The sequence below is a fragment of the Dermacentor albipictus genome, unplaced genomic scaffold, assembly GCF_038994185.2.
Source record: "Dermacentor albipictus isolate Rhodes 1998 colony unplaced genomic scaffold, USDA_Dalb.pri_finalv2 scaffold_21, whole genome shotgun sequence".
NCBI classification, from domain to species: Eukaryota; Metazoa; Arthropoda; class Arachnida; order Ixodida; family Ixodidae; genus Dermacentor; species Dermacentor albipictus.
This window is the reverse complement of record NW_027225575.1, coordinates 3,292,476-3,315,473: the sequence shown is the minus strand read 5'-3', so window position 1 is coordinate 3,315,473 and position 22,998 is coordinate 3,292,476. Positions and strand designations below refer to the sequence as shown.

The 22,998-nt window shown below is 47.3% G+C and overlaps 1 protein-coding gene and 1 long non-coding RNA gene across 5 annotated transcripts in view; one reads left to right on the top strand and one right to left on the bottom strand.

Moving 5' to 3' along the window:
• The window catches only part of LOC139052279 (uncharacterized), a 38,821-nt gene that overhangs the window by 6,299 nt on the left and 9,524 nt on the right, over window positions 1-22,998 (bottom strand). The gene's annotated exons all lie outside the window — the stretch shown is intronic.
• Window positions 1-22,998, top strand: part of LOC139052278 (sodium-coupled monocarboxylate transporter 2-like) — a 43,767-nt gene that overhangs the window by 16,908 nt on the left and 3,861 nt on the right. For all 4 annotated transcript variants that reach the window (XM_070529354.1, XM_070529355.1, XM_070529356.1 and 1 more), the window contains exons 10-14: window positions 1,293-1,360; window positions 4,483-4,569; window positions 5,042-5,202; window positions 10,534-10,640; window positions 22,309-22,403. In XM_070529354.1, the coding sequence (XP_070385455.1) occupies window positions 1,293-1,360; window positions 4,483-4,569; window positions 5,042-5,202; window positions 10,534-10,640; window positions 22,309-22,403 (518 nt within the window). The remainder of the gene's footprint in view (window positions 1-1,292; window positions 1,361-4,482; window positions 4,570-5,041; window positions 5,203-10,533; window positions 10,641-22,308; window positions 22,404-22,998) is intronic.

Below are 22,998 nucleotides of genomic sequence, written 5' to 3'. Positions count from 1 at the left end.
TCATTTTGCAAAGGTTCGTACCGTCAAACGCAAAAGCTTACGGGACGCAGGATCTGATAAGAAGCTGAATTCTAGCCTAGAGTGGCCACACAACCCTGAAATAACTGTTCCAGCATATAGTAGCCTTCGCCACCTACACAGTGATTCCTTAAATTAGAAGTAACATGCCTTAATAGTGCAGGAATTCACATTTGCATGGCAAACCTCATCCCGTAAACTTTTGCTGTTGACTGTGCGCAGTGCGTAACTTTTTCTGCCACTGACGTCTCACCCGCAATGCCATTAAGGTGACAAAAACAGCAAGTTTGGAACAACTTCTTGTATGTGTCGAGGCGTGTTGTTGCAGCAACCTGAAAGCTGCGCTTTTGAACTTAGAGAAAAACCAGAATTTGGAGGGGGGAGGGTGGGAGTAATATGGTTTGCACAGTGAATAGATGGAAATTTGTTGTTTGTTAAGAGATGGCTAGAATGTCTGACAATACTAGACTACGATGGCTCAAGCTTGCCATGCAATTCGAAACAAGTTTCTGACCAAGGGATTTACTACCGTTCATGCTTGATGTACCGGCTAGAGCCTCGTAGATTCTATTTCTTACGGATATTTTTGGTTAGTGGCCTCTGCGATTATTCATTTGTAAAAAAAAAAGACATTCTTCTACAATAACTCACCTTTTTTCCCGATCGCAGCCGCTGTAAGAAGCGTCTTTGATGGTAAATTTGGGTACCACTGATGTACAGCCCCAATCAAACTTAACCCGGAGGACCAAGACAAATGTACAGCTGCCCCAGTTCAGCAAACCCAGGCTAGGAAGAGCAAACGTCGAATGCTTTCAAGGGAAGACGCGTGAAGCTATAGCCCTTTCAGGGCACGCCAAGCAGAAATTTCCAGTGCCAGCCGCAGGAGAACCCGAAAGGCACGTAAGGCGTGTTCGCGTCAAGTGTGACGCAGGCTTTGAAATCCTCGGCCAATGTAGTGTACGGCCAACTCACCTAAGGCGAAAGTTGACCCAGAACACTCTTTCGGATCTCCTCAGATCGCCCATTCAGCACCCCGCGTCGCGACAGAAGAATGACAACGCAGTTGCTTCGTTGTCCAGAGTTTCGCGATGCGCGGGTGATGCAACGGGAGCTCCGTTATAAAGAGCTCGGACTCTGCCTTTTGTTGCACACCGCGAGTATCGTATACCCTTTCGACAGTGCCATGCGTGACTTTCAAGGGGCTGCGCCGTGCCGTGGATCAATTGGCGCCGATGCACGCGCGGCTCTACGAGATTGTGTCATTTTTTTTTCAGCTCTCGTCGTCGGTGCAATCATGACAGCGTACGCCATAGCAGCACCTCACTTGGGATCAGCGGCAAAGGTGAGCGCCTCGCAGTACTCATCATACTATAGCTCGCACGTTTTGCACACACGAGGTCTTACTTACTGGCCTCCTTCAACGTGTGCTTCACTTCCTGCTATGTTGGGTATTGTTATCGTGAGCATGGCATTTCATCAAATGTAGCAATGACTCCCGAGCGCGGGAGTAATTGCTAATTACATGGATACAACGTTCTGTCAACTTTAGTGCTTCACACATTTATGAGGCGGCTGCTACCTACGTACACGACACGCCCGTAACAATTACTGAAACGAACTGACTCTTGCTGTGATGAGTTTTGTTTTCTGCTCAAGTAAACGCGAGTTCTGTATGCAGAACCGATACGTAATTTAAGCGGTTCCAACCCCATCTCTGTCGGCATCCTGATAATAGTACATTTACTTAACAACCAGACGAAGTCACAGCATCAGTTTGCCGCTTCGTTAGCTAAGTCGTGGCTCAGAGTATCATTAGTGACTTCCGTTCCTTTCTGCCGTCTCCCCTTCGAGAAAGCCCGAATGGCACCGCTTTCAGGAAATGCTCGTCGCACTTGCCAGTGCACCTTGTTTTATTTTTTTTCTTTGAATTTTCCACATAGAGTTCTTTGTGCAAGATATGTGCGTGTATGGTAAAATAGCACGTGCCTGATAGCGCGAAAGCTTGATTACCGGCGCGAGCCGAAGCTTGGGAGTCTGGTGCTAGAGACTTTGCATTCAGGACGAGTAGAGCAGGAAGGCGGCGTCGACAAGCCAGTGATAGAGAGAGAGAGAGAGAGAGAGACAGAGAGAGAGAGAGAGAACTCTAAGTGGAGTACTATACGTGTGGCGGCCAATCAAACACGCAAGCTATTTATTGGCGAAGTCTAAAAGGCCAATGGGCAAGGGTGAGTGCGAAGGAAGAGGGGGCGCTCGCAAGTGTGACTTCGCCGGTGCCGTTCGCCGTGTCTACTGAAGCCGCACAGAATGACGTTCTCGTATGCCACCAAAGAATTAGAGCCGTGGCTTATGCAGTCTAGCTGTGGATATTTTTGCGATGTGCGTGACCGTTACACAAGGGGCTCGACTGGAGAAACTTCAAAGCCTAAGCGTTCAATGTCAGAGGTAAAAAAAAAAAACACTCCTAAAACTACTTTCTCCTCGGAATCGTGTGATTTCATTAGCCACGCAGCCTTTCCAAGTCAAAGGATATATTACCCCACGAACAGTAACCACGTGCGTACCGTTGTTCGACATCCATGCCAATGACGGTTTATGATTCGAATTCAGCATGCAGCTTTAGACTTTTCATCGGGCGCGGAGGAAAGGGTGCGCGGCGAGCCTTTCCTCCTCTCTGGCTTGTGTGATCCGGCGCGGCGCTGCTTGAAAGTATTGCTGTCGCGGGCTGCGGAACGATTTCTAGATGTGTTAGATTGTACTTTGTGAAATTTACGCAATGTCCGTTCATAGAAGGTCATCAGGGAAGCCTTTCGGTGCATTGGTAACTACAGTACGCGGAAATATCTCTTGGGGGCACAAACATGCGACACGCATTATCAGCCGCGGTGTGTGTATGTGTTGTGAATTATTTTGCCTATATCGGTTTTAATTCAACAAAGAGAACCGGCGTCTCTGTATTACCAGCATGAAATGGTAAATATGCTCACTATCCGATCGCTTGGTGTAGGGATTAGAACATAAGAGTGCACGCTCGTGTATGCCCTGCCTAAGGCAACCACGAAACATCTCAGCGGCAGGCAGTATCAAATATTTACGATACACCGACATCGTTCTCACGTATTTCAAATATAGTAGGCTTAAAATCCCGATATGTCGACTCTAGCTAGCCTCCTGCATGAGGCCGATGGCGCTGCTCAATACAGCGCAAACTGCGGTCGGTCAACCAGCATGATACATATGAGCTATGTGCTTCAGCATTGCCTTTTTACCCTGTAAAGTCATAATATCCGAGATGGATCGTATAAAAAGAATGCGATGGCTATTTCTGAGGCCAAAATTTCCATATTACGTGTGAGGGCGTCGTATGTAGAGAACGGAACGAACGCAACCGAAAAAAAATTTGGTTATGATCCTCTTTCTCGAAAAAGAAAGAGAAAACGACCTTACGCCGCAGTACGACCTCGCATAGTCACGCCGCACAGCGTTTATAAATCTATAAACGTTGATGCCGCATGCTTGGACCATGCGCTATATAGAACAAAGATATCTGTAATCCAGCACTTACCACTGCTTAGGATGCTCGCGCAGTTCGTAAACGGTAGCTTTACTGAACAAGTATAATTCATACGGTAACGTATGCTGTTATTACTAAGCAAAACTCCTTCATTAAATCATCGAAACCTGATCCACCGAACCAAGTAACCACGCAATGTAATCTGCAGCTAACAGTTTGAACGCTTGTCAAAGTATAGCAGCAAGGCCCCTAGCGTAGCAGAACGGTACCCACGCTGTTACGATCGTCGTGTATGTTTCGTTGCTTCTAAACGGCAGCTTAGAACTAGAGGATAATACTGCAATAAGGTCACATAAGTGAATGGAACTTTCATAAGTACACAATTATCTCCGAGGCTGATTGTAGGCTCAAACATGCGCGAACACATCGCGCTGCGTGCTCCGTCCGCCTCAACGGCAGCAGGAAGTCCGGCCATGCCGACTTAAACCACCTCAGTACGTCTCACAGAACAGTTTTCCACGCAGAAGATGCCACGTAATACTAAATAGACCGCATGAGCACGAAAACAGACGCCAGAAACTACCACCGAGCGTATACCTGCCATGCAAGACGGAGCGCTCGCCCAAGCCAGCATACCGACAGCCCGTAGATGGCGCCACTGCGTAGCAATATGGTGGCGGCCATGAAAAAATTGTCTATAGAATCCACATTGCGGGATACCTATGTGCATGTTAGTGTAACTTCTACATAAAGAAGTCGTTTCTTATGGTTAAAACAAGTTCTTGCGTGAGGATTACTGCTGCACAAGTGCCCCCGCCAGTATTCTGTAGCAACTTCCTTTTGGAAAAAAAAAGCAGCAGCTGTTCGCTTTCGCTTTTAGCTTATGGCAGCATAACGAACCGCCATGTCACAACAGAGCATATTTTTAATAATTTTATTATCATCTCTTGCAGATAATCATGGTGTTCTACAACAGCGCAACAGGACCTTTTGTCGGCCTCTTTTTTATGGCGGTTGTCTTTCCCTGGGCTAACGGCATTGTACGTATTGATAATTTATAATGGGACATGAAATATGCAAGAAAATTGGCTTTCAAAGTGTCTGGAATGTTAGCCGCTGGGTATATATGGAAATAGACTTAGTGGACATTTAAGTAAAAAAAAAATGGAACTCCAGGGATAATTTATAACGTGACACGTGTACTTGGCATTACTATTTTTATCTATATTTTAACTTTTGTTGCGTACCACCTGCCTCATGCGGGAGTGGAAGAGGGCCAACCAAGCTATTTATACGCTTTCTTTTCTCTCTCCTTCATCGATGATGTGAATGAAGTTATGTATCTGTATCTCGGTATTCTCCTAGCCCCCCCCCCCTCCCCCCTTATTCCCGCTGCCATTTAAAGAACGACTGGTTCTTCTCCATCTGTTAACATAATTCACGAGGTCTATGTTGACTTACGTTTGTGCACCTAATATGTTAGAATACTACGTGTAAACTAAACATTCGCAGGGCGCAGCAGTTGCGACAGCTTTGCTGAGCTGCCTGACATTATGGCAAGCAATCGGGAAAACATTGAGCGGTGTGCGGTTTCCCAAGATGCCCGTCACGACCGAACTTTGTCCAGCCAACCTGACGCTGCCTGGTGTTCCAGTCAGCGAAGAGAGCAGCGTGTAAGTTCAGCGTCCTAATGGGACGGTTAAGTGCCGATGACGACAGCAAGCGTCCACTCTCGCTTTTCCTTTTGTATTTATTGATATTCACAGTTATGGATTTATTGTAGCGCTTCGTTGCATTATTTTTGCACTTTCTTGCAGACACTTTGTTGCATTACGGCTTATAGTTAGGTTTACTGTCTGTTCTTTTGTACTGTGTTTTATAAACATTGCCTTAGGCTGAAACATTGTAATGCCTAAAAACTTATTCGAAAGTTTGTCAAATGAAAAACAAAAAGAAACAGACAGTGTAAACTACGGTCACCACGCACTACATTTGATCAAGTGCAGATAACATAAAATGAGGGCTTTAACGCCCCTAAACTGTACAGAGGGCTACAAGGGACGCCGAAGAGAAGGTTCCGATTTTGACCACGTGTGATTCTTTAACATGCACCCAAAGCCTGGTGCAAGTATCCACCCCCATAGGAATGCGGCCGCCACGGTCGGGATGGAACCCACAACGTCGCACCTATAGCAGCACGACGCCATAACCACTGAGTTACCGGGGAGGGTTTCCACATTTAACTAAATAAAGGCCGTGTAGTCATTTGCTCTCGTCATCCTCCCTTTGTGCTTGATCGTCGTCACGTAAGGAAAGAGAAAAAGTACATTAGGAGAACGCTTAAGCTTCGCCTTTAGGAGTGGAACGCGATAGCATTCAAAGATCCCTGACTGCTTCTCACGCTTCCCGGCAACTGCAGCTTATGTAACCATAGTGTTTACCGGGAAACGCTGGCGGGGAACGCTATGCACGAAGGGGTGAGCTGTCTGTGGCGCGCCGCTCCTACTAAGATTAACCTCAAACGGCAGCTGGAAAAGGGGTTTGTGTTTGAGTTTCCGCGTGACAGAATGATGTTTTCTCGTATATTCTAATTGCATTCCGACGCTATCATGTACGGATGGTGTGTGTAAGTCGTCCTTTATGAATTTCCTGACGCATTTTACTTTCAGAAATTCACTTAGTCCAGTAACGCCTATACGACCCGCGGAGCGCCTGCGGGGATCGGTATGCGTAGTTCGGTATGATTTTTCTCATACGTACAACGTCGGCGACGCCGGCACCGGCGCCTACGCCAACACTGACGTCGGATTTTTGCGAAATGCTACCGTGTGGCAGATAAAGCCATCATAGATGATTTTCAGAGTCTGCGATAGCGTTTTTGTGTGGATCTTAGCGGCATATTCGCGGATGACGTACGTACTTCGCATCTTCGGAGCAGTTAATCTAAAACGATGCTTTCGTAGCGAACTTCAGTAGGACATTCTGCCGGGCTAGTTGGTTGGTGAAGCGTCTAAATATTAGCGAACCAATCCTTCCCCTCATTCCTCCTCGGCGGCACTGGCCGCTGCTTTTGTCGTCTTGCCGAATAGCTCACGCACACTGTAAAGCACGCATATAACGAATCGGCTTACATAGCCATATATGCCCGACCCTCACAGATGTGCCGGTGACCTTCTCTGTTCTATGCGGAATCATGTAATGAAACAAAAACGATATATGAATGTCCTAACTATAACAAATAAATGTCTTCTGAGGGCGTAATTCCATTATTATAGCGAAGTTTCCTAAGCCTTCTTCTTAGCCTGGATTTGGCACGTCTTGTCGGTTGATTTATGGCCGTGTTAAGTGGGCCGATTTGGACGGCAGTGTATACCACCGAAGTAAGCCGATCCCGTAAATGTGTGTGTGTTTTTTTTTTTTTTAAACTGGGCTGGTTTCGGAGGCAGTGTAATCCGGATCGCATGGGTTTCGTGGTTGAGGTCGCGTCTCCGCCTGACAGTCTTGTCCGGCAATCGCGCAATCTCTATGCCGCAAAATGCAGTGCGAAAGAGAAATACTTGCATGCGCATTACCGAGAAGCTAAATGGGTGGAGAATGTGAACAGTTCCTTGTGCATATTAAATAAGATTTCACCGCGCCATGTGTCTCTTTGGAGAGCTTTTAGATGCAACGTTTCACGAAAGCTTCGCTTTTAACGTTGATTCTCATCGCTTTCGTATTATTGTCGCAATTTTTTTCTTTCTTAGTCGCGGCTGGGTCAAGTCTGCGCCGAGTCTCGCGTCGATGCCGCAATGCTCTTGCTTTTCCTCCGCCTCGATGGCAACTCACTTTTTCTCAGCATCCTTGGCGCTTTCGCGTTGTTTTGCGGCTTCTTTCATCTGTCCATTTGCCTCTCCCGTGCATCACCCTGTTCGGTAGCATAGCTGAGACACACCACTTCAGCACGACGTTGCTTTCTCTCAGCTATCCATCTCATCGAGTGAGAGAATGCGCATGGGGAGGCATTGCTATTGGGGGCGAGCTCCACCACTGGAAAAGCTGGCGCCACCATCGGCGTGACATGGCACGAGGGATAACGCGGACACAGCGGCCATGTCGGCTGTTTCGGAAGCGCCGAAGCGAGCTGAAAACGATAGTTTAATGTCCCACCTGTGCTGCGGTTTTGATTAAGTCCTGAGGCTTTCCCGACTTGTGTGTCTGCTTGAAAACATTTGAAAGCACTATAATAGGTAGTGGCCGCCTTTGGAGGCGTGCAGCATGGTAGGCTACTGCTCGGTGCCGCAGTGCCAGACGTACGTAACGGAGCCCGGTGTCAGCCTTATTCACACGTAGCCGCGGGACAAGAAGCTGCGTGAAGCTTGGCTCACGAAACTTAGAACCGGCAGACAGCCATCGGCTACAAATGGAGTGTGAAGCAGGCACAGACGCGAGGAAGATTTCTGATACGGCATCGGGGCTGTGATGTTCGGTGAGTAGCAGAAAGCGCGCACTTAGACGCCCGCCCGCGCGCGCTGCCCGGCTAATGTTATGAAGTTTTGGCCTATGAACTTGTTGATGCCAGATACTGGCAAATTCACTGTAATGGAAAGGGAACCATAAAAAGTACATAAAAAGAGGCATGACATATGCTCACGCTTGTGTAGCACCAAACAATGAAATGTACTGGAATAAATAAATGAAGCAGCGGGCACTTGCTCGCTGAGAAGACCGATAAATATACAGTGCGAGGCAACTTGCGAAATAATGGTATTTAAACATCGAAGACCTTAGAAAAACAAAGATTCAATCATCGCGGCGGGACATCCCAAGTCGCCCTGGTAGGTGTGGAAGTCCGTAGATATAACGAAATTATTTTTGAACAGCTCTGATAGTTTCCACGCAACACTGGTTGCTTGTGTGCTGTCCAATGCTCATATGCTGCTGCCAATATGCTGCTCATATGCTGCTGCTCAGGGCACGATGCGAAAACGCGATCGCAGCGAAAGGGAAACATTGTGCGCGTACATGGATGCAGGCGCGCAGTCGGTCACCACGAACCCGTGCGATCGCTGCATTGAGGCCTCATTCTGTTATACTCCATTTAGTTATACAGACAGCCCACTATAAGAGCATGTTTCACATGGTTCGCTCACAGCGTTTGCCTACCATTCGCGCCAGAGGCCGCTTCGGGAGACTCCATGGCGGCGACCACGCGCAGTGGCGTTTACTGTAAACGTATTCGGCAAAGAGATAGCGCCTGTAAACCATTCTGTGCTTTCAGTTTGCCCAAGATTATTCTTTGGACAGTAAAAAACTTCCCTCGTTTTGAGAGTATCTACAGAAATGTCCAGGAGGGCTGCTGCGTGGTGTTTTTTATTGGGCGCCGTAAGCGAAACTTGTGAGGAGCGCGCCGCGTGATCCCTCATACCATGCAAGGGAGTAGTTTCCGACAGATGGCGACGCCGCAAGTCCTCGCCCCCAATACTGGCATGCGAGCGCCAACGAACGGAGCGTATCTGGCGATCACAGGTGACGCGAGCTTCGGTGGTGAGTCAACGCGCACGTGGTAGCGAGATGTCTGCTTAGCGGGGACCACGCGGGGGCGCCTATCCAATGCAAGTGCTGCTTTCTCATGTGCTTTACTCGTGTTGCGTTCACCAGTTGATCGCCGTCGGCGTCCAACCAACCAGAGGTGCGGAAGTAGCTAAGTAAAGCATTAAAAACGCAAGATATGCCTGCCACAAAACTCGATGCCTTCTATAGCGTCACCCAACTTGATATATTATAGCGCTGAATGAATTTGTAGGTATGCAGTGAACATAGGCTTTGCGGACATAAAAGAACTAAAACGGTCAAACACTTAGCAAATATATTACACCGAGCTGCTTCAACAGGGCTATATACTAGCACTCTGATTAGAAATTCGCAAAAATAAATATATTGACTACCAAGAGCTCACAGAAGTCATAGAACCATTTCCCGTGCGCACATGTATACATTCTCTCATTTAGTGGAGGCATATATTTGTCACTAACCCGTGGATTGCTATTGCATCAGTTTTTAGATACGTTCTGCAATTAATAAGCTACTGGGTTATATGCCCCTTGAATTCACTTGCCAATATTGTCGGGCCTTATTTTTTTTTCGGCTTTGTAGTTTATTTTTCGCCACTTGAGTCTTGTTCCATTATTTCACCAATACCACTACTGCCATAGACCATCTCTTATTGTCGTACGTAAAACTAAAGAATAAATAAATTTAAATAATTCGTAGCGCAGCCAGTCATCAAAAAGCAACACTAATACCCCGGTTTCCTTCAACTCACTGTCGCCTTCTCAGCTATCCACTAGTGATTGTTTCAAAGCACGTGCTTCATCAGGTAGTGCAGTATACTGGTGACAAATCGTGATCAGATAACGCTAATATTGTGGTTTAATTACACAGAATTCTACATTTTCATTGTCTAATTGTTCCGCATTAACATGTCCTCAAAACACTTTAGTTGACCAAGGCATTCGGCTAAGAAAAAGTTTTTTTTTCCTTCCTATGAATGACAGGAGGTCATCCATGTTTCCCGAATATCTTATCATTTCAATCAAAAACGAATAATTTACTCTTCGTTTTCCTTTGTTTTTATTGTCTGTTGGCTTCACATGATTGTGACTAACGAAAATTCGGCTCCTCGGTTCCTCGATATCTTCTTCTTCTTCAAAGAGTGTCCATGTTTGTGAGTGGCTGCTGTTCATGTTGGTGGGTGCAAGTATGCGAAATCGAGCCGCCAAGCCAGTCGTGCCCTCTCGGTGACCCAGGCCTTGTGCACTATAGCATATGAAATCGCAGCGGCAGACAATTCTGCTTTGAAAAATACTTTGTTATCACCCGATATGTCACGCCTCTTGCTGTTAAAAAAGATATATTTAGTTTATTCATAATAGAACGTCGGCTCACTTACGATCATTAGGGCTACGTTACACGACGAGTTTATTATTGCTTTTTTTTACGGGCTGTGCATTTGCATCTTACAGGATCCTGGACGATCTGTTTCCCCTCTACAAATTTTCATCATATTGGAGTGGCTTTCTCAGTGCGGCTCTTACAATAATCCTTGGCTTGACGTTGAGCCTAATAACAGGTATGAATGATGTCGCTCTTTTTTTTTCCTCTTTTTTTTGTTGCAGTGTATACCTACAGGCGGATGTTGTGTAAAAATGTTTGGCAAGCTTTTTTTTTTGAGAGAGATTGATTTTCAAACCCTTACGGCTGTCAACCAAACCACGATATGGATACAGACGTTCATATACTTTGAAGTTGGTCGTAGCGCTAAAGAGACAATAAAGAGGAATAATGAGTGAATCCTTGTTACTAAGACGTGCTTCTTAAATAGAAAAACGGCCACTCTTACCCTAAGTAGAGGCTTCTTAACCACGAAAAGAGATGTACAAAAAGGAAGTCGGGCGGCAACAACGCTCTCAAGTTTCTCTACAGACTCACCGTGATTTATGGCACCTATACACAGGTCAGGGCAATTAGTTTTGAGTGTAAGCAAGAACTAATTTGCATTCTAAAGAAATCTAGCTGTTCATCCAGAGCAACAACTGCTATTCATTCTGGTGGAGCTCCTAGCAAATTACTTACATGCCTTAAAATAACCAGGAATGTCTGCTATCACGATATGGGATTTGCGTTTATGTCTAATTGGAAAATGTGCATCATCCCAGTTTTAACCTGTGTAACTTCCAGCAGTAGCGTCAGATTGTGGGGTCTCACGCGTGCTCTTGGAACCACGGAACGACAACACAGTAGTGCAGACGATCACAAGGGCCTTCATTGCACATTTCAATCAGTAATGCCTGCTAGCCGAATGAAACACGCCGATGGGCGCGCGACAAATGGAGGACGTCAGACTCACCGCGACCGGATAGCGAGCGAATGTGCGTGTTCGCCCCCATGCTGGACACCAACGCCTAATCGTTGGCGTGTGCGGTCACGCGAACGGTGAAGCGTTCGAACGATCATGTTCGTCCATTCCGGTGTCCGGCTCCTAAGCCTTTCGCAGGATGGCCCCGTGAACGGCGGGCAAACGCGCGAAAGTCCCGCGCCGCTCACCGATCCCAAGCCAAAAGAGCAGCAGCCTTGCGCCCTTTTGCGCCCCAGTAACCCCGCCGCTAGACGGCGTTAGCAGCGCAACACGTGCGCCATCTTTCGTGCTAACCTGCAACCCCACAGCACGCCGCCGGCTTTGTTGCACGGAGAAGCCAGATTACAGGAGACAGGTGAGAGTCGAGCGTCCCCGCGAAATTCATCTAGTACGCATCGCATTGTATAGGTGAAATGTGAAAAGCGGCACAAACAGAACGCTACTTTAACCTCGGAACAGCCTCGATAGTTCACACACAGATGTACAGACGCCTACGTGCCAGCTGTATTGCATCAAAGATGCAACCAGTTGCGAGTCGCCTTTCAGCGGCATACTTAAATGGCGCATTGTCACGCTGGCAAGTATATATATATCCACGCTTTGGCTTTCATGCTGCAGCTGTTAAAGAGAATAACATGCCCGACGAAATTCCGGCCCTGGATACGCCACCCATTGACACTCAAATTACAGAGCACGTATGCTTCTTCACTGAAACAAAAGCTACTCGAAGGAGTATTAAATTTCTTTGACATGGTGAATGCGCTACATTACTCCATAGCCAAAGATACAGAACACATGGATCACAGGTGACAGATCTCAGCGACCACAGCTGGCCTCTTTTTGCTGTCGTGTAGAACAGCAAATAACAATTGTTGTCTTGTCAGCGGTGGTGCAGTACCGCGGTGAGCTGCATAGCCATCTTGAAATCTAGTCGGGTGGACTGATCAATCTATTTTGGTTCCATTCCATTAGGGCACTCTGGCGAACGCGACAGCGCGTTTCATTAATGCAAAAAATACATGTGCACGTATGTCAGCATATTAAGTAAGCAAGACTGCCAGCAAGTTAGCTAAGCGTTGAATAGACATTTTACTAAGGCTGCGCGCGTGCCCTGCAGGGAACAAGGGTGCAAGCCGTGTCGAGCAACAGCGTCTCGCTGACGGGGAATGAAATGCTCGCGAATTGCACTTTTATGCGAAGCATATTACTAGAGCTCAACCCAGCTCCTCAGGCGCGGCAGTGTCACCTTCAATACCACGTGACACCGTGACGTCACGACAGAGGAGAAACGGGGCTCCAACTCGCGCCGTCGCCTTCAAGGCTGTCCACGTGACACCGTGACGTCATGACAGAGGAGAAACGGGGCTCCAACTCGCGCCGTCGCTCGCGGCGTCGCGGCGGTATATAAGCAGCTGCGCTTGCCTCTGCTAGACACTCACGAGGTGAGATGCCTCCTGGAGACAGAGCTGCTTGTTGGAATGAGAAGCGAAGGTTGCGGCGTGCTACAGAGACTGTTTCTAGGTGGCTTTGCTACGGCGCAGCGACTACGCGCCCCGCATCGGACGCGGTGAGCGTTGTCAGGATTGGGGGTTCAAACCCATCGTCCGTGGTCCTTTGCCAAGATTGGAGTACGGCATGAATTCGGAGGTAGCTGGCCCATGCCGTCGTCCAACTTATTTACGCTGAGATCGTTGATGAAGTGAAGAACTGCTTCTCATCGAGAACGAGGAAAAGGGTTTATTTACAGAAATTAAATCAGTCTAACATGACTGCTTGAGAAAAAGAGTAACAGTCCAACATGACTGCATGAGAGAAGTGACTCAGTCTAACATGACTGCTCAAGAGAAGTGTGTCCTCAGCATTCGCACAACCACAGTTTTTATACACTCGATCCGCCGGTCCTACGACGCGGCGACTGTTCGTTTACACATCACCAACTCGCAGCTGCTCTGAAGATCAGTTTACGTACACAAAGGCAACCGCGCTCTGTAGACAGAGGCAACCGCGCGGGGTGCCGTTCCGGGAACTATCGGAGCCGATCGAGGGTCGCTCGTTGTTCTGCGCCACTCCGAAGCGTGAGACGCACCAAAATACGTCGTCCCCAGGGCAGCTTGTCCATGCGTGTCAAATCAGCTCCGCGTTGGGGAACTCCGGAATCATTGTTCACACACGCCGAACTAGTCCCGTCACAATGTCGATGGGGCGGGTGGAAGGCGGCGGATTCCAGCGCAAAGGCCGCTTCTTTGAACGCCTCCCAGCTGCAGCGACGGAGAGGGAGAGGTGCGCGTCGTGTCGCCCTGTCGTAACTGTGTGGCAATCTTGTTGCGCAACTCGCCATTCTTGACAGCGCCTCCATGGCCCGGAAAGTCTCGACTGTCTAGCGCTGACAACCGCTAGGCAGGAAGAGAACGGCTGCTGGTCATGGGGGGGGATTGATATCTTGGCTCGCAGCGACCACTTGTGCATTGATGTCACCGCCCCAAAACATTCAACAAGGACAGGCAACTGCAAAATGAACCCCACAACACGGCTCTGCGCCGAGATGACGCGCATTGGCTCCTACTTTAGACTCGCTAGGCTTCAAAAAAAAAAAAACAACAACAACAACATAAGTGCAGAAAAAAAAATGCTACATTTCACTATGCCAATTTCTGAAGCAAATTCCTGCTGACAAATTCAGCAATTAATGGAGGGAATTCTGCTGAATGAGAGGGGATTTTCTTCGCCTAAAGAAAAGCTAACACTAGTAACCCTAAAATTTAGGCGGGACCCTCAAACGCAGAATTCAAATTAGCCTGCTCAAACCATCCGCATTGCTATGCAACTTTCCCTTCTTATATCTAACGGAGAAGTTGTACTCTTGGAGAGTGAGGCTCCATCGGAGCAAGCGGCCGTTTTTGTGTGACATTTGATTGAGCCATGTCAGAGGACAGTGGTCGGTCTCGAAGATGAACTTCGCTCCGTACAAGTAACACGACAACTTCTGGGCGGCCCAAACCAAACAAGCGCATTCCCTCTCTGAAGCGCTGTAGGCTTCCTCTCTTACATTTAGTTTACGGCTGGCGTAGAGGATAGGATGCTCCTCGTTATCGTCGCCGACCTGACTAAGTACCACGCCCATACCTCTGTCGCTTGCGTCGCATTGAACTATGAATTCCTTTGTGTAGTCTGGCGCGCGAAGCACAGGGCGAGAAACCAATAGCGTTTTCAAACTTTGGAAAGCGTTCTCCTTGTCCTTATCCCAGTGTACGTTACTCGGTGCTCCCTTTCGGAGGGCGTCTGTTAATGGACTTGCCAATTGCGAGTAATTCGGAATGTACCGTTGATAGTACCCCACAAGTCCCAAAAATGAACGAAGGTCTATTTTCGTGCGCGGCTGAGAAAAATCTCCAATCGTCGCTATTTTCAGCTCAGCCGGCCGTCTCATGCCCTGACCGACAACATGGCCCAGATAAGTAACCTGCGAACAACCAAACCTACACTTTTCCGCTTTCATCGTTAAGCCGGCTTCCCTCAACCGTGAGAACACCTGTTTGAGGTGCGATACGTGTTGTTCCTAGCTGTCCGAAAAAATGGCCACATCATCAAGAAAAGGTAAGGCGAACTCCTGCAAGTCCTTTAGGACAATATCCATTAACTTAGAGAAGCTAAACGGCGCGTTCTTCAGCCCGAAGCTGAGTGCGAGAGGGCGAAAAGTGCCTACAGGCGAGATGAATGCGGCATAGCGGCTGGCACTTTCTGAAAGGGGAACTTGCCAGTACCCCCGCACGAGATCTATAGTTGAAATGTATTTAGCAGCGCTAACTCTTTCAATTCGTTCCTCAATGTTGGGTATCGGGTACAGCTGATCCCTAGTGATCGCATTTAACTTCCTGTAGTCAACACACGGACGAGGGTCCTTGTTAGGGGTTTCTACGAGTATTAGCGGTGACGTGTAGTCACTCTCAGCGGGCTCAATAACTCCCAACTCTAGCATGCGCTGTATCTCTGCCTCCATAATCTCTCTCTGTCTTGGAGACACCCTGTAAGGTTTTGATCTTACTGGTTCGGCAGAGGTCAGCTCAATTTCATGCGTTATCAGTTCGGTTCTACCCGGCCGATCGCTGAATCTGTCGATATATTCCCCTAACACCCCTTTTAGCTCATCTAGCTGCTCGGGTCTTAGAGCGTGCGAGCTTACCGAGTGTTCTACTACTTCTTCTAGGCCGATTTCAGAGTTGGAGGTCGTCCTATACTCCTTAAACTTGGTACCAATGCCATCCGGCTCTTTGACGGTATAGTTAACGACTCCGCTCCGCTCTACATACGGCTTCATCAAATTACAGTCATATATCCTCACTTCCTTCCTGCGACCGGGCATTCTCAAAGCATAGTTAGTATCTGAAAGTTTGTGCAACACTTTAACGGGCCCGTCCCAGTGAACTTCAAGCTTGTTCTTTCTTGAAGGTTTGAGGTTCATTACCTGGTCTCCGGCGTTAAACGTACGAAGCCTCGCATTCTTGTCGTAATAGAATTTGGCGTTCTTTTGAGCTAGTGCCATGTTCTTTCCGACTAGTTCTTGGGTTGCGCTTAGCCGTTCCAGTAAATTTAGCACGTATTCAACCACGGTTGGACTCTCCCCTCTTTCCTCCCACATCTCTCTTAACATTCTCAGTGGAGACCGGAGTGTCCTCCCATACACTAGTTCTGCTGGTGAGAACCCTGTCGCCTCATGTGGAACCGTTCGCAAAGCAAACAAAGTTGCCGGCAGACAGTTCTCCCAGTCCTCCTGGTGCTCGTAACAGAGCTCACGCAAAACTCGCTTAAGCACCGAATGCCACCTCTCTACACTGTTTGACTGAGGGTGATAGACAGAACTGTGTATTAACTTTACCCCGCACTTTTGCAAGAATGTGGAAGTCAGTGCGCTCGTGAATACTGACCCTTGATCTGCCTGAATTTCGGCTGGAAACCCAACTCGCGCAAACACTGTCAAAAGCGCGTCTACTACTTCAGTGGAGCTGAGCTCTTTCAAAGGGATTGCTTCTGGAAACTTGGTAGCCGGACACAGCATGGTAAACAAGTACCTGTAGCCTGATTTTGTTTTTGGAAGAGGCCCTACCGTGTCTATTACAAGCCGTCTGAAAGGCTCTGTTATTAAGGGCACTACCTTCAGTGGAGCTTTCCAAGTCTCTCCTGGTTTACCAGAACGCTGGCAGGCGTCGCATGATCTTACAAAGTTTTCTACATCTTTGAAACAGCCAGGCCAGTAGTATTCCATAAGCAATCTTTCCTTTGATTTGTTTATGCCTAGGTGGCCGGACCACCCATTTCCATGACAAAGACTCAAAAGGTCCTCCCTATACTTAGTAGGTATGACTAACTGATCTAAAATCTTACCCTTTCGATCTCTGTAATGCCGATACAACAATCCTCCTCTCTCATGTATCGTTACGTTGCGCCTAGCAATGCCTTCTTTAGCTGTGTCACGTAATTTAGCTATGCTCTCATCATTCTTTTGCTCAGCTGCCAGTGACTCTCTATCCACGCGTAAGAGTTGATCGAAGTTCTTTGAGGCCGGTGATAATAACGACCCTGTCTCGCTTGTGAGCGCGTCTGCTTGCTCTTCCTGCAGGCTAGAACTCTGACACTCTAGTGCTACGCTCTCATTGAGCTGGTCAGCTGGCAGGCTCTCCTCAACTGTTCTTTTGTCCCTCGGGCCTAGCTCGGATTCGGGTATTGAAGTTATGCCCTTTTCTGCTTCCGCTGGAGGAGCTTGAGCATTTTCAGCCGAAAGCGCCGCGATCTTACGAGCTTGGCCTCGGGTCAATGCCTGTACTATGCCCTCTCCCAGTTTGAGCCCTCTGTCACGCAGTAACTGATTCGAACGATTCGAAAAGATGTAGGGATACTGCAGTGACAAAAATTTGGAAACTGCAGCCTCAGTCTCTAGCTCCCCGAATGGTCCACTGATTTTGACTTTGGCCATGGGCAGACACACGCTGTGTTCTTCTACAACCTGTTTTATCCACGCTACTTCTCCGGTGAAGTCATCTACCATCACGTAAGACGGATGGACAATGTCCAGCGTGGCGGCACTGTCTCTTAGCACTCGGCATGGTTTTCCATTAACTTGCAGGTCGTGGAGATATGGACTTAAAAGTTCCATATTCTCATCTTTTTCCTCCACGTAGGAAAAAACTACGCTAGACTTCTCGCAGTTTACAGCTATATGTCCCAGTTTGTGGCATTTGTAACAGCGAATTGGTCTAACAGATTCGAATTTTCTTTTCTGTTCTTTTTGTGCGGTTTCTCCGTTAAGTTTCTCCTCGCTCTTTTCTGCGGGCTTTTCCGCCATGTCTACAGGCTTCGATCGTCTAGTTTGCGCACCCTTTTGGAACGGAAATGGTTTCCGCGGTCCATTTCGACCGTCCCAGTTTCCGTCCTCGGCGTTCAACTTTCTACGGGTTGCGTACTCTTCGGCTAATTCAGCCGCCCTTTCCACAGTGTTTACATTACCTCTGTCTTGCACCCACAGTTTCACAGCTTGGGGGATGGTTTTGTAAAACTGCTCTAGACACATGCATTCAATGATCATGTCTCTGCTGTCGTACGCTTCCGCGCTTTTAAGCCACTCGACTAGGTTGGCCTTTAAGTTATATGCAAACTCCGGATAGCCCTCGCTATCTTTCTTGCCTGTGCTCCTAAACCTTTGCCGAAAAGCTTCGGCTGAAAGGCGGTATTTCTTCAGGAGACTAGCCTTAACTTTCGCATAATCATATGCATCCTGCACACTCAATCTGGCGATTACTTCCGCTGCCTCACACGGCAACATAGACAGCAACCGCTGTGGCCATGTACTCGGACCGAAGTTCATCTTTTCGCAAGTCCTTTCAAAATTGCTTAGGAACAAGCCTATGTCGGTCCCGACCTCAAATGGCTTTAATAGCCTGTCCATGCGGTACGATTCTGCCTCACTTGATCGACCCAGAGCGCCTTCACTTCCTTGAGACAACTCCAAACGTCTGTTTTCAAGTTCAAGTTGCATTTTTCTTAACTCGCGATCTTTATCGCGTTCCTCTCTCTCTCTATCCCGTTCCTCTCTCTCTCGTTTTTCTCTGTCCCGTTCTTCTCTTTCTCTTTCCCGTTTCTCTCTCTTTTTGAGAAGTTCCAATCCCATTTCAATATCTTGCTCACTGGCCTGATTGGAAATTAGCTCCAATAATTCCGATTTGAGCATTTCCTTGCGTACATCTAGGCCCAGTTCCTCACCAACAATCAACAACTCGTCTCTCAGCAGTGTCCTTAACTCCATGACTGCTGCTTTACTGCCTTGATTCTGCTCTCTAAATCTAGCTAGGAAAACACAACCTAGCTAACACACAACAATCTAGCTTCCCTACTGTTCTAAACAGAACAACCACAAAATGAAGCCTAGAGAGTCAAAGCAAAAACCAAGCACTGACCGCAGATACAGCACCATGTCGCAAAGTCCATCTCACCGCTGTCAGCCAGTTGTCAGGATTGGGGGCTCAAACCCATCGTCCGTGGTCCTTTGCCAAGATTGGAGTACGGCATGAATTCGGAGGTAGCTGGCCCATGCCGTCGTCCAACTTATTTACGCTGAGATCGTTGATGAAGTGAAGAACTGCTTCTCATCGAGAACGAGGAAAAGGGTTTATTTACAGAAATTAAATCAGTCTAACATGACTGCTTGAGAAAAAGAGTAACAGTCCAACATGACTGCATGAGAGAAGTGACTCAGTCTAACATGACTGCTCAAGAGAAGTGTGTCCTCAGCATTCGCACAACCACAGTTTTTATACACTCGATCCGCCGGTCCTACGACGCGGCGACTGTTCGTTTACACATCACCAACTCGCAGCTGCTCTGAAGATCAGTTTACGTACACAAAGACAACCGCGCTCTGTACACAGAGGCAACCGCGCGGGGTGCCGTTCCGGGAGCTATCGGAGCCGATCGAGGGTCGCTCGTTGTTCTGCGCCACTCCGAAGCGTGAGACGCACCAAAATACGTCGTCCCCACGGCAGCTTGTCCATGCGTGTCAAATCAGCTCCGCGTTGGGGAACTCCGGAATCATTGTTCACACACGCCGAACTAGTCCCGTCACAATGTCGATGGGGCGGGTGGAAGGCGGCGGATTCCAGCGCAAAGGCCGCTTCTTTGAACGCCTCCCAGCTGCAGCGACGGAGAGGGAGAGGTGCGCGTCGTGTCGCCCTGTCGTAACTGTGTGGCAATCTTGTTGCGGAACTCGCCATTCTTGACAGCGTCGAGCAACGCAGCGTTCGGCGCGACAACGAAATGTGCGCCTGAGCAAGCGCCGCACGCCTGAGCCGACGCCGACGACACCGGCTTTTCTGCGGCACGAGCTCCTTAACGCTGTCGCGTTAAAATAAAGGCTAGTATGCTTCGCATCCTGGGCTTCACCTTAGCTAAGCCACAGCCAGTTTTTTTTTTGCACAAATATCGCACTTAACTGCATCATTGTATTACGTCATGACACATCTAGTTTTCTTTATCATAACATTTCGGCAACCTCAGGGTTTTAGACACAAGTAAGCTGTTTTCTATTTTGTCTCTACTACTTCCACAGCGAGCTCGCTACCAAACGGTCTCCTTAAAGTAGGGAAAGGCGAATCTTTGAAGTTTCGAATACCAATTGAATATTACACACTAACTATGTGTATTCTAAAAAGAACTATTCGTCACTTCGAATGTTGAGACTGACTTTATATTTTGCAACAACCGGCTATTAAAATCACCTGGGTTATTCTTCTCCGTCTGGCAAACAAAGTATCGCAAAATATCAGAAATGAAACAAGGAAAGAATCTCTTTGAAGCAATGCAGAAAGAAACTGGGCAAATTAAGCTGTGTTTGCAGTTTCACGGCGGTAGCCTATGAAAACCTGTGGTTTTCGCTTGGTAGTCTGTAATTTAATGTTTCTTGCTGTCTAGTCATGTAGAAGTTTTATTTTTCATGCTACAACCAGTGATGTGTTTCTTGGAACGGGCCCCTTTACATGTGCCTATGGAACACAAGCCCTTTTGCAGTTTTTCTTTCTCACAACGTTTCACCGTTTCTTTTTATCAACTACTTATTTGGCGTTTTTGGAAAGCTAGTCACAGCCACCATTCATTAGTGAAAAGCTTGTATGCAACCAGGCTCTAAAGATGTTGAAAGGCTATTTTTGCACTGACAATTAGCCTCAGTTTTAAGCAGTAGAGCACTAATTGTCCATCACAGAAGACTGTTTTTTCACTAGTCAGTACAAGCTTGGTACTTACTTATACCGCAATGAATCTTCCTGCTATAAATGTGTGCTTCTTCGTCTGACTATACAATATTCCATTCGATATTCGACATTTACTATTCGTGTTCACTTAGTATTTAGAGAATGATATTCGCCCACCTCTACCTTAAAGGAGCACTGAAGAAGAATATTAGGTGGAAGCTTCAGCAGGGCCCAACTCCAATGCCGTCTATTCAAATACATGTAAAACACTGAAACGCTCTTCTGAGATAACCACTGGGCAAATGTAATGAAATTTGTTGCATTTTAGAGAGAAAGCTGAAATCTAGTGACTGTTGGAAGCGGAATTGCGATTTATGGCCTGAATTATTTTAATGGAATTTTCAAAAATTGGTAAGGTTGAAAAAAGTAGACGCAAGAAGTTTACAAATTCGTTGCTCTGCACCTAGAACAGACATCGCAGTTCTGTGAACTCCATCCATTATAGCATCCAAAGCGGACAAATTCGATTCGTCAATTTATATCTTACGTGAATTTATTACATTGTTTACAAAGGTTTTGCAAAAGTCCTGCTCACAAATTAGTGGTTGACTTGAAAGCCATGAATAATATATCAATTTTGTCCGCTTTAGATCTGCCATAAGGAACAATTTACACAATTCTGCTATAATTGTCATTGCTGAGTTGCAGAGTTGGAAGCTTGATAGTTTCGTTTTCTAAAAATTTGCGATTTTTGTCAATTTTTATTAAAAAGTTGACGGTCTAAATAAGAAAATCGAAACCAGCAGTCACTAGATTTTAACTTTCTTTATTTTAAACGAGACAAACCCCCTCAAAGTTGGTGAAGTGGCTGCCCAGAAAAACGATTTTTCCGTTCCATGTATTTAGACCGGAGGCCCCGAGTTAAAGCGTCCTCTTAAGTCGAACTAGATCGACAGAGCATTCGTCCAGAAGTCTACCATCGTTTTCCAACTGAGTGGCGATATATCACTTTGTTGCGTAGAAAATTGCCTCCGAGTCGCCGCTGTTGCTCCTCAATTCAATACCGTCCGCGTCAAGACGAGGGATTTGATGTAATTCACACGTGACCTACCTCAACGCCAGCTTTATGTACATGTCTCTTTAGAAACTCTTTATAAAGTCTATATGCAAAGCGTACTGCTGGGCGGCTGCAAGTGTTCTGCTTGCGTGAATCGCACTGCGGTTGTGCTTCGGTTCAGGATACCGGATACTTGGGCTGAGGTTACTGGACTTGAGTCTCCGCGACCGGAGCGGGCGTGAGTGGTTTCCACCTCGGTGCCGACATTGAGACATTGCAGCCGCTCTCTCTCTCTCTCTCTCTCTCTCTCTCTCTCTCACACACACACACACACACACACACACACGCACACACAGACAGACACACGCACACGCGCACACACGCGCACACACACGTACACGCAGACACGCACACACACACGCACACACAAACACACGCACACGCGCACGCATGCACACGCGCAGACACACGCACGCACGAACGCACACACACACGCGCGCGCACGTGCTCTATGGTAGGACAGTAAACCGGGCCTGGACAGAGAGATCTTTGACCCCGCAGAAGTTTTGGACTGCATAAAATGTCGTTTCAGGTGGTCGCAAGCAGTACAGCCAGAATATACCATTGACATCGAGCTTATTTCTCGCTTTGTGGAGGAAGCTTGGACTGATCAACGAGACCGAGTCGGTAAGCTTTGCTTGCGAGTCTCCAGCCGATGCCTCGTATTATTATTATTATTATTATTATTATTATTATTATTGTTATTATTATTATTATTTGCGCAATGCCTACGCTAGATAGTCGTGGACCAGTTATTACGATTTCCCAGTTCCAGCGCAGCCTGTCGGTAGTTTATTTGTAGCAATGCAGGGAATTGAAGCGCTGCCTCGCCATTTTAACAAGCCATTTCGTCGGCGAACTAAAGTTATGTACATCTTTGTGCGTCTACTGCGATATGGGTAGTATTTGCTCCTGTCGCCTGGTTCAGAATGCCAGAGCGATTCCACTATACTTAATTTTTGCACGTGTGTGTCTGTGCGCATGTGTGCATGCAACCTCAATCCATGCTTTCTTTACGCATTGCTTGTGGTGACACCACTGGTCCAGGTTGCCAGGTCGAAGATTACGCCTTATCTAGCAGTGGAATTTTGCATCTTTATTTTTTTTGCTTATACATGTGCGAAACTAATTTCATCATAGCAGGTGTCTTTGTTAGCCTAAAGAAAAAAAATTAAATTATGGGGTTTTACGTGCCAAAACCACTTTCTCATTATGAGGGACG